This window comes from Epinephelus fuscoguttatus, linkage group LG6, assembly GCF_011397635.1.
Source record: "Epinephelus fuscoguttatus linkage group LG6, E.fuscoguttatus.final_Chr_v1".
Taxonomy (NCBI): Eukaryota; Metazoa; Chordata; class Actinopteri; order Perciformes; family Serranidae; genus Epinephelus; species Epinephelus fuscoguttatus.
This window is the reverse complement of record NC_064757.1, coordinates 29811133-29822730: the sequence shown is the minus strand read 5'-3', so window position 1 is coordinate 29822730 and position 11598 is coordinate 29811133. Positions and strand designations below refer to the sequence as shown.

The following is an 11598-nucleotide window of genomic DNA, read 5'->3' as shown; positions in this document are numbered from 1 at the left end:
TGACCAGACAGAGAACTGACTCCTCTTTCAAATTCCCTTTCTGTTGGTCCACTTTTTGGTGCTCTTTAAGAGGGCTCAGTTTGGTTTGTTTAAAAAGGACTATGTGTGAAAACATCTTTAGTGCCCCCTGCAACACATAGAAATATATATATATATTTTTTTTTTACTGCTGCTACTGCCCTACCACTCCCGTCCAGTAGGTGGCGGTAATGCACCTTAGAGCTGGTATGCCAACTGCCATTAAACTCATAGAAGAAAACGAGGAAGAAGCCTCAGCAGCAGCAGAGCCAGAGCTGCCACTGTTTGGATAAACATTACGCTAGTTCAGTAGCAGGGTTTCTTGCCTCCGTGTCTCTCCTGCCGGGACTTGTCAGCACTCATCTCGACCGTGCAGCATAGCAGTATTATGCGAGCACCGTCCGGAGTGTGGGAGCACCGTGTGAAGTGGTGAGAGATGTTTCATGTTGGGGCTACAGCTAAGTTAGCATCTAGTGATGGAGCAAGCTAGCCTGTCAGAAAGCTTCAACTGGGTTAGCACTGAAACCGTGGCTTTTCCTCTTAATTAGGGTGTGATTGTGCTGTTGAGTTGGAGCTAACTTCACACATAAATCTGTCGCGACTTCAGCCAAAACACAACTGTCACGTCAACACTACTGTGGGAGTGTGTATGCTAAACAAATGACCACCTGTTCAATGTTTACATCTTTACATTCGGCTGCAGCCGGACGGTGCATCGTTGCTGTTTCCTCCCTAAACACACAACAAATCTGCTATTTTGTAATCTAATGTAGGCAAATAAATCAGGGTTTTAACACCTGACAAGCAATGCACTCACAACACTAATAATACAAGTCATGACTATAAAGTTTGCTGCTCCTTTGTTGTGTACAGAGCATATGACTGCTTTCTAACAATGTTGTGATACTACTGTGTATTACACGGAGAGAAGTGAGTGAACACACTGTTGGCTGTCTATTTTCAGCATCATATATGTTCCCAGCTGTGTCAGTATAAATATAGGGCTATCTTAATTGTCCTTGACACTTTGAGGCTGACGTTGTCTCAGGTCTATCTTAATACCATGTATGCTCACATGTCATCATGTACTGGAAGAGTTATTGTTCCTCCTGTCCATACTGTTGTGTGAAAATCCATTGTGAAGTTTAGCTGAAGATAATATAAGGCTGCAGCAGTCTGGGGAAGGCAAATCAAGAGGGTGCCCTCTGAAGTTACAGAGTTTAAGTAAGAAAATCTCTTAGTATTAGTACTCCTCCAGCTCAGTAAAGTTACTCCATACAAGGAAACACTAAGAGGGAATTTGCTTTGTGTCAAGAATAGCAAGGGAAAGCGATGCAAAGTACTTAAATATGTCTTGTATATTTGCATACATTGTATTTATTCATTTTTATTCCACATAATGTTGTTGGCAGAGGATCTTGAGCATAGTTGTTGATGTTGGTCTTTGCTTAATACAGGGGTGTCAAACTAATTTTAGCTCAGGGGCCACATACAGCCTAATTTGATCTCAAGTGGGCTGCACCACTGAAACCACTGCATTATAACCTATAAATATCAACCCCGCCAAATTAATTTATCATTCTGAAAGTGTTCACCCATTTACCAAACAAAGAAGAAAGATAAATTATGAGCAAATTCAACAGTCTGTCATAGTTTTTCCACTTTGAGTCAGTCTACTACTCACTTTCATTACGTGTGACTTTTTTTCATAATTTTCCACTAAAGTGGAAGCTATTAAAGAGGCAGGTTAAGTCGTCCCCTGACTCACAATCTTAAGTTTTGTCAGTGCCTCAACAGCAGGGCTCCACCAATATTGTTTTAAGACAGAAATCTGATACAGATTATTTTGTATTGAAGCTGCTGGTCGACAATATTTTGCACAATGCTCAATATCTTTAAATATGACCATAGAAAGTAGTTATTGTTTCAGAGAGCTGTGTTCTGATCAGAGTGGAAAAGCCTCTAAGACAGTATTTAACATGAAGTATCTGTTCACTGTTTACATTGCTCCTGAAACCTCTCAGCCTTCACATGTGCATCAACATTAGGTGTGCAAAGTCATCTAGAGGGCTGGATTGGACATTTGGGCATGTGGTTCTGGCCCTTGGGCTGTATGTTTGACATCCTTGGCTTAAAACATTTGCGTTTGCTTCAAGAAAAATAGTTTTTAAATAATCTTGACAAATGTATGTTTGTATTTTTATGTGAAGCTGCTCTATTTGTTCTCTACCACACTTTTTAAGGGCTGATCAAACCCCAGTGCTTTTTGAGTGCCGACTAGGGATGGGACGATGTACGATTTTATCACAGATCGCAATGACAAAGACTCACAATAAGTTGGTGATTTCCATTATCAGATAACTGTGAATATTTTGTCCAGCAGCACCAAAAGAGACTGCTGGGCAACAACCAATTAAAGACGGTTTGCAAAAACAGGCTGCATACATGCCATCCTCAAGAAACACAGAAGATCTTGATCAAGCATTGGCATATGCTTATTATTCAAAGATATGATGTCATTTCAAATTGTTAAAAAGTCTGACTTTGTAAGATCTTGACTATTTTTTTTTTTATTAAAAAGCATGTTTATAAAAAGAAAGATGTGTCCTATCTGTGATGCCATAAAATGTTTGTTTCATAACAGAATGTAAGGTTAAGTGATTCCAATATGTTTTAGTGCCATGTAAAGAGTTTTAAGCATATTGTAATGATTACCAGGATGATTTTGTAAATTGCAGGATAATCGTAACAAGACATTTTCATATTGTCCCATGCCTTTTTCAAACCTAGATGTTTTTGAGTGGTGAAACCTGTCAAGTACTGGAAGTTAGTCAGATGCTTTGTCAGGTCTTGTTTCTATGGGGACCTATGTTAAGACAGCATCAGTGACTGCTGTGTTTGAGATGTTTGGCTTGTTTTGTTTAATGAACAAGCAAAGGGTTTACATCATCTGAAAAAGTGATCTGAAAAAGACTTTTGACACCAATATGATACCAACAATGATACAATATACACAGCCAGCACTACTGTGGTCTTCAAGGTCTTAAGAATATTCCTGAATACTATATTTACTCATGAATTGACTCTTGTTGTTCTAGAGTTTCCTTGAATCATCTATATGGGCCATCTTCTCTCGAAAAATGGTTACCGCCTGAAGAAGAAGACACGCAAGTTGCATCACAGGAAGAAGAAGAAGAGGAACTGTTTCCTGCAGCTGCCTTGCATGCTCTGCTTCATTGTCCACAGCAACAGCAGCGGTCTTGACGACGACAGTGACCATTTGGAGGCCGGCGTCAACGGCAGCGCGTGCCGTCACAACAGCATCACGGGAATCAGTGTCCCTGGTGTGGGTGGAGTTGGCATTGGAGCAGCAGCTGCCTCGAAGCTCGCTGAGCGATACGCAACACTCGCATCTCCTGAGGACTGCTCCAAGTTCCTGTTGTCACCACGGGAGCTAGCCATCTGGGAGGGCCAAGGGAGGAGCCTTTTATCAGCTGTTCCTGCCAAACTGATCCCAGCACCAGTGCTGTTCCGAACCACTGGGGTGTCTGTGACCGTGCCCATACCTGTTCCTGTGCCTGGCTGCACCAGTGACTACACTGAGATGGTAGGTAGCTGCACCAACAGTACCAAACACTGTAGCTGGTGAAGATACGTGTTACGCCCCACCCTTAGGCAGCCCTATGGGGCTAACAAAACTCCAAAAACTGATCCAGCAATAACCACATGAACACCTTTAAAACATTCAAATCCATGGGATTTATTAGAATTAAAACAGGCAAACAAGACAACAAAAAACCCATGGTGAGAGGCAGCAGGACCAGCAGTCCCCACACCAGAGCCTCTCTCCTCTGCTGCTGGCACAGGAGCTCTTAAGCATCTCCTCCATGCCAGGTGTGCTGCACCTCGTTAAGTAATGCAGCATACCTGGGCAGATCTACAAAGGAGAGAGAAGGGACAGCAGCACAGAACACATACACAACCGTAACAATACAGCATTGAGCCAAATCTGTACACATGGCCTAAACAACCATGATTTACCAGTGCTGCTGGTAATGCTTCATAAGGCTGTCTTAACTTAAAGAAAGCTTACTAATAAGTAGCTGTAAGATTTAGACTGATAGTTCGTAAATCTGTTTCTCACCAGATGAATACCATCATGTGGGAGGATATCTTAAAATCTTGTTAACTTTTTTACTTTACCTCTCCCTACAATAGATCAAATTTTGTCCTTTTTAGGGGGGGCAGGGGATCTTTACGTCGAGATAGTTCAACACTAGAAGTGATATAAATCATCTGAAAGCAGAGAACCTGAAGATTAATTTGAGATGTAGCACTGTGTGTCAGGTTTCTTTTTATTTATAAATATGTAATAAATGTGTTTTAGTGAGGCTCCTTTTCAAATTTAGAAAGTTTAGAGTGTATAGTAGCTTAGAACAATTATGTCTCATAAGTTGTTGCAGCAGTTTTTGGGTTGATACTATTTGTTAAACAGATTTGGTCCTAAATTTAAGCATTTTTACCACTCGAGAACTGATAGAAATAGTCAAAAATCCCTCTAGAATACCAGATTAAGACACCAAGACCTTGAGCAACACCATAAAATTGTAAGAACTGCGTAACTGTAAGAGTTGCATTTTTTGGCGATTGGATGATGAGCACTTCTGTTCTGGAAACTGCTGCGAAACCCCCTTATTGTAAATATAGCTGTGAAAGACATACATCCTCTTAATACTCTAGGTCTCTAGTTTGTGGTTGTGAAGTTTCATGAGGCTGTGATCTAAGATGGTCACAGTAATTATCTTAGAGGTCACGACATACTTAGTCCATGTAAAAAAAAAGTGTCTCACTACAATGAAATGGCTGCTATTGGACCTAACATCATCACATATGATTAAAAGTGGGCTCACTGAATCCACAAGAGTCTCAGCTTTCCAGTCATACCCAGTTTATGCAATTCCAAGATTGTTAAGGGACCCCAGTGTGCAGAAATATTCAAATATAATAGGCAACAAAAGCACATTTATATCGCAGAACTGGCATAAAGTGAGCATGTCTATAAAGAGCAGACATATGGGTACTCATAGAAGTCATTTTTGTACAGATATTTTGAGAGTTCAAGGGACTTGTGTGAAAATGACCATGCCAGTTTCTCTTTGGTGTATTATTTCACCCCCATTCCGATAATCTAGCATGATGTGGTTGGTATTAATGGATTTCTTAAGTCTCGTGGTTTCATATGATACCACTATCTTCACACTAGCTTTAAAACAAAGACGATGTTGGCTGGGAATGTCGGTGACCCTGCAGAGTGGAAGAGGTTAATGACCAAAGTATATTTGTGAAAAATATAATGCTTGACAACACTGACCACATTTTTGCTGTGACTAATGCCTAAAGTCATTATCATTAGAGTCAAACTTCACACTCAATGCAACAGCTTTTCTTACTTCTTGTTTTATTTGTTCTCATTGAGTATCCAAGGTAAAGGGTGCTGTTTTGATTTAATGTTTCGTAATGTGGGTGGTGTAATGTTCCTTAACACTCCAAGTGTATTTAAAGGCTTTAAACTCAAATCTGCCTCGACTTGCCTGAAGAAAATGTGGTTCCACCTGGCTGATGTGTGTGTGTCTCTGTGTGCAGGTGTGTAAGAGGAAGTGCTCAGAGGTGCAGAGGTGCACCCCCTGCAAGCAGCCGCGCTGCACCTTCGCTGCCCCTGACGGAGGGCTGGAGAACGGGGGAGTGGGAGGAGGTGGGGGAGAGGCTGCCCCGAACTCTGAAACTGGCCACTGCCACCTTCCCCTCTGTCCACTTCCCTCCTCCTCCGCTTCTTCTTCCTCTGCCTCCTCCTCTTCCTCCTCACCTGCTGATGGCTGCTGCGGGTTGGGGCTCCACGCTGACCTGCCCCACAGTTCAGACTCGTCCCCCTGCTGCCTGCATCATTACGACGACTGCCAGGCGAGAAGTTCTGATGCTGCTGATCACTCAAGTATCAACCACCTGCCTTCCTCCATCCTTCTTAAGGTCAGAGTTCTTTAACGACTGAGCTACAGCACCTTATTTGATGTTGAGTTGATTTTACTAGACTGAGAACATGCATGCTGAGTGGATTTATCTTTGTGTATTATTATATCTTCTCTTGCCTTCTTGCAGGTGCTCTCCCACTTGACAGTGAAGGAGCGCTGTCTGTGTGCCTCCCTGGTTTGTAAGTACTGGAGGGATCTCTGCTTGGACTTCCAGTTCTGGAAGCAAATCGACCTCAGTGGCCTACAACAAGTAAGCACGTTTTCTGTTTTTGTTATCTCAGACACCTCTGTCTTCTGGAACTACACTCTTTGTTTCCTAAGTATTTCCCATTTTACATTTTAGACCTTTACTTCACTCTCCCTAACCTTTATAATGAACAAAAAGTTTTGTTGTTCCTAATGAATGTCATCTGTTCTCGTGTTCCCCTGCTCTCCAGGTAAATGATGATCTCCTGGTGAAAATAGCCTCCCGGAGGCAGAATGTGACAGAGATTAACATCTCGGATTGCAGAGGAGTCCATGACCACGGTGTGTCCTCTCTGGCCTCACACTGTCCAGGCCTGCAGAAGTACACAGCATACCGCTGCAAGCAGCTGGGTGATACGTCGCTATCGGCCTTGGCTACACACTGCCCTCTCCTGGTGAAGGTGCATGTGGGCAACCAGGACAAACTGACAGATGAAGCACTAAAAAAGGTATTCATGTAGAGTAGAGCCAGAATGGAGACCTTTTCCAAGTACAAGGACTTCACTTAAATACAAATAAATATCAAGTACATTGATACATTATACACCACACCATAACTATACGCAAGATGTCAGATACATCCACATTTATACATACACACCCATACACATAGCATTTACACACAAGATATTTACTGGTGTGTATTTGTTGAGTGATGCTTTGATAGAGTGGGCTAAATTCCTGCCATAGCATGCCCGCTTTCAGGCCAGGGATCTGTCTCTGCGACTAGATGGAAGCAGTGTGAAAAATGGGTGGAGGGGTTGCCTGGGGTTGTGTGCTATGGTGTGTGCTCTGCATGTGATAGCTTTGCTGGTACGGTCTGAGAGGCGAGGGATGGGGAGGCCAATAATTCCGGAGGTGTTGTGTGTGATGCATATTAGTTTGTTCTCACTGGAGGCATGGTAAGAAAAGAGGGAACAATAGAGGAGATTGAGTTGAATGTCACTTTTGTAGAGCAGCAACACAAAGTGGAGGGCAACAGAAGGTGCCTCGAGTTTGCGGATGCACATCCAAAGCTTCTTTTTTTAACGTCTTTTAATGTCTGTGCTTGTCTGATACACTATTATCATTTGTTCTTTTTATACACAAATGAAAAGTGAGGTCATCCTCCAATAAAATGAGTCAAGTGAAGATTTCCAGGATTTAATTTAATTTAGATTTACTCAATGATGTCTCCTCTTTGCCTTCAGCTTGGAGAGCACTGCAGTGAGCTGAAAGACATCCACTTGGGTCAGTGCTACAGTATCACAGATGAAGGCATGGTGGCCTTGGCCAAAGGATGCCCAAAACTGCAGAGACTCTACTTGCAAGAGAACAAACTGGTGAGTCCCACACATGTCGTCTCATATTTGTACTTTACTTGTTGCTTGCGGTTTCTTCTCATATGGGAGCCCGAGTGTCTTGTGTGTCTCTGGCAACGTGAAAAAGTGTGCGTACACCTCATATAGGCTCTCCATAGGTACTCGACTCAGGCGTGTGGCAACCAGTTTTATTCTGGGTTTATAGGAATATGTTCAGAGCTCTGCAATGTCTTTCTGTTGTTAATTTTGATGTTGGTGTCTTTGAATTCATGTACTGGGTACAGCCCAAAACTACCTAAGATGCCCTCTCCCAAGAAGTGCACTGCCAGCTTTTAGGTTTGCTCGACAGCATCTACATTACTACACAGATGTATTCATTTTGGTGATGCCTCTCAGCATCAGCTGTCTTATGACAATCTTATCAGATCTTGGAGGTCCCTAGTGTATAAATTTACACTTTAATGAGGGGGATGATATATTCTTGAAACAACTGTAACTTATTAATGCTTCAATATGTGTGGCTCATATTACCATCATGGTTATGTGAATGTAAGTATGTGGATACATAAACCGTTCACTGGCCGTTTTGTCACAATACAATGTTCTGCTGGGGAAAAATTGGCAGCTGGCAATTGTGTGGATGCCACTGATGCACTCCACTCACCCAAACACCATTGCAGACAAGTACCCGCCACTCATAGCTATGGCTCCTCCCACCACAAAAACTGGCCAGGAATGAACCGAGGGATCTTACAAAGAGCTCAAGGTGTTGACCTGGCCTTAGCCCTTAGCATTTGTGTGACGTAATGATACCGAAGAAGTACCGCTGATCCAAGGCCAGGCCTCCTTGGATTGGACTTGACTCTGACCTGTTAAAGCGTGGACACAGGACCTTTGGGGGTGTCCAGTGTTGTCTTGCACCAGAGCATTGGTGGTGGATCCTTTGAGTCCTGTGGGTCGTGAGGTGGTTGGGTGGAGCCTGTCAAGTGACAACTGCATGAATACAAGGAGCCAACGATCAACGTCATTCATTTCAACAGCCAGTGGTTTTAATGTTTAGGCTGCTTGGTGTATATACTGTGTATTTGCTGACTCATGCTTTTATCACTTTGACTTTGATGACTGGTCTCATTATTATGGCGGATATTGCTTTATACATTACTAGCATGCTCATACTTTAGCTGAACTACCCTTTTTTGCCCCCCCCCCATCACATTTAGAAAGCAGATACTGTACAGAGGCAAGTGACAGACTACTTTAAACCACCACTAGATGTCACTGTTTTCCAATTTCTGAAAACAGCCTGCCAGCTGCTTTTATTTTTGTAGGCCACAGCTTCTTAATACTAATGCAGAGTTGTGCACATCTCTTCCAGATCACACCCACACATCCTGTTTTACTGTATATTGTCATTTAGTTTTTTAATTCTGATGCATAAAGAGAACATAAATAGTCATTTGGCACATCTGCTTCTCACCTCTTTTATTTAGATCTTTCTTTTCTCACTAATGCTCTTGCACTTTTGCCTGCTAATATTTCTTTGCAGTCTATGAGTAATTATGACCTTGATGAATTAGTCCGCTTTAAGTTGTTAACAATAGCTCGGTTTGTTAAAACCCCATTCATCAACTTAATAGTATATGAAATTAGCGATTACCACTAGGTGAGAGATTAATATTGCTGCTGATAACATTTCGGCGCAGCAGTATCAATTTCAGACAGTCATTTTTCAGGCGTGAGATCACTGCAGTTATTTTAGCTTCCTGTCATTAGGGTGGAAAGAAATGGGCCGAGCTTATATGGGAATTGTTATGTCTAGGCGCTCTGGTTGCTTGCCCTAAAATTGTCATTGAGTTTGCCAGGAATTAAGACGACCCAGAAACACTTACCTTTCATTTTTTCCACAGAGGTCATTTATTCTCTGTGACAGCTTGAAAGACTACCTAAGGTTCCCGCCTCCTACGTCTCAGGAAAAAGAAAGTTGATTTTGTTGCTTTGTGGGTAATTACAGTCTCAAAATGAGTTTTGCTGGAAGTGTTTGCACTGTATGAGCCAAAGATATGTGTGAACGCTAAAAGATGGTTCATAATATTTTGCTTTTGTACTCATTTAGACTTAGATGTCGAATCACACAGGCTGTTAAGCTTTAATGTAATAATTATGAATATTGCATCATGTACATCTTTTTCTAGAGGTTCTGATTCAGCGTGCAAAAAAGCTTTTTCTGAGAGGTTTGTGCAAAAAATTATCTTGTTAATTCAGAAAAAAATAAGATTTAAAGAAATAATTATCCTGTAGATTTAGATCTATAAACAGCAGCAAATTTTTAAAACTTTTCTCAGAATATTTAGGTAATATTTTCATTAGTTCAGAAAAACAAGAGCACATTTTTTCATTAAAACTTTTCTCATGATTTTTAGAAAACATTATGATTAATTCAGAAAAACAAGAGCGCGTTTTTCCCATGAAAACTTTACTCATAATTCCGAGATGATAATCTTGTTAATTTAGAAAAATAAGCACATTTTTATTTCCATTAAAATTTTTCTCATAATTGTAAAATAATAATCTCATTAATTCAGAAAAACAGGCACCATTTTTTTGCAATGAAAACTATGAGATAATACTTTTGCAAATTCAAGATTTAAAGAAATAACTATCCCGTGGATTTAGATAAACAACAGCAGATTTTTTCCATTAAAATCTTTTTCATAATTCTGAGATAATAATCTCGTTAATTTAGAAAAACAGAACACACATTTTTTGATGAAGTAAATGCTGTAAACTTCTGCAGGAAATGGCATTGAGATGGGCTTTTTGTTTTTATTGTGCTCTAAATCGCACAGTCATGGGACACTACTGTGAAAGGCTCTTTAAAGCTACATACTCCTCTCCTCTCCTCTCCTCTCCTCTCCTCTCTTCTCCTCCCCTCTCCTCTCTTCTCCTCTCCTCTCCTCTCCTCTCCTCTCCTCTCCTCCTCTGCTGGCTTTTGTGGTACAAGGAATCCTGTCTCTGTCTCTCCTAATCAATCACAGATGAGGATGAGCCTTTCACTCACTGTGATCTGCCCTCTTTTTCTCCTCCTACAAAATTGAATAATTGAATTGCTGCAGGATGTTTCTGTGTGGTCTTTCACTCGCTCTCTCTCTTTGCCATGTGCACACCCACATACATTTTTTCTTTCTTTCTTTCCCTCCTTGTTGTCGTGGTTGTGGTTTCAGTTCCATGCTGGAGGGTCTTTTCTCTGTGTTAAGACCATATCCAGCTCTGTAGATGGTTAAATTGCTTTTTTTAAAGAGGGGTGGGGGCAGCTTCTCTGAATAAGCTTGTGTAGCCTGAAGGAAAAGCACTGACATTAGTAGTAGTAACTCTGCTAATGTTGCTCTGCTTTTTTTTTTGGAGTTATTTAACTGTTGAGGAAGGTTTTGGAAACTTTAAGTGGAGATACGCTTGGTGTTCTGCTATTATACAAGACGTGCAGTTTTCTCAGTGTTCATTTATTTGCAAAAGACAAAGTTAAAGGACAGTTCATACATTCTTGTCATGATTATCATACTGAAGGGCACCGTAGCTATGTTTTTTTTTCCCAACAAATGACAGTTGAAAGTTGGTAATGCAATGCTGAGGATGTCTCCAGCAGTGACTAGTGTCTCCAAATTTTGTTTACAGTTGACAAATTGATGCTCGCTCTTTCATTGCCTGCTAGCCCGGGGCCAAATCAGCCCAGGGCTACAGATAACCCTGGGCTAAGAGTGCGTTGTGTGAACGGCAGGTGACTCTGGTGTGTTTGTGCCCCGCTCCTTTTGACATCTACCCTGCATTCTTTATTGGCGTTCATCCAGTATTTATGCCAGAGTTGGTTTTATTGCACCAGTTGCCTTTCAAGGCTTGTTTTCATCTTCTGAAGTGTTTTTTTTCCTCTCCTCCCCCCCATTCATATTCTGTTCTCTTCCACCACCTCGAAGGGCAAAGGCTCTGAGAATAGCAAATCCCCGTTTCCTCATCTC

General features: G+C 41.4%; 1 protein-coding gene across 1 annotated transcript in view; it reads left to right on the top strand.

Moving 5' to 3' along the window:
• The first annotated feature begins 260 nt into the window (after positions 1-260).
• fbxl17 (F-box and leucine-rich repeat protein 17) overlaps positions 261-11598 on the top strand; it is a 291099-nt gene continuing 279761 nt past the window's right edge. The window contains exons 1-6 of the mRNA XM_049579160.1: positions 261-447; positions 3117-3625; positions 5662-6042; positions 6172-6294; positions 6482-6739; positions 7481-7612. Of these exons, the coding sequence (XP_049435117.1) occupies positions 3137-3625; positions 5662-6042; positions 6172-6294; positions 6482-6739; positions 7481-7612 (1383 nt within the window). The 5' untranslated portion in view covers positions 261-447; positions 3117-3136. The remainder of the gene's footprint in view (positions 448-3116; positions 3626-5661; positions 6043-6171; positions 6295-6481; positions 6740-7480; positions 7613-11598) is intronic.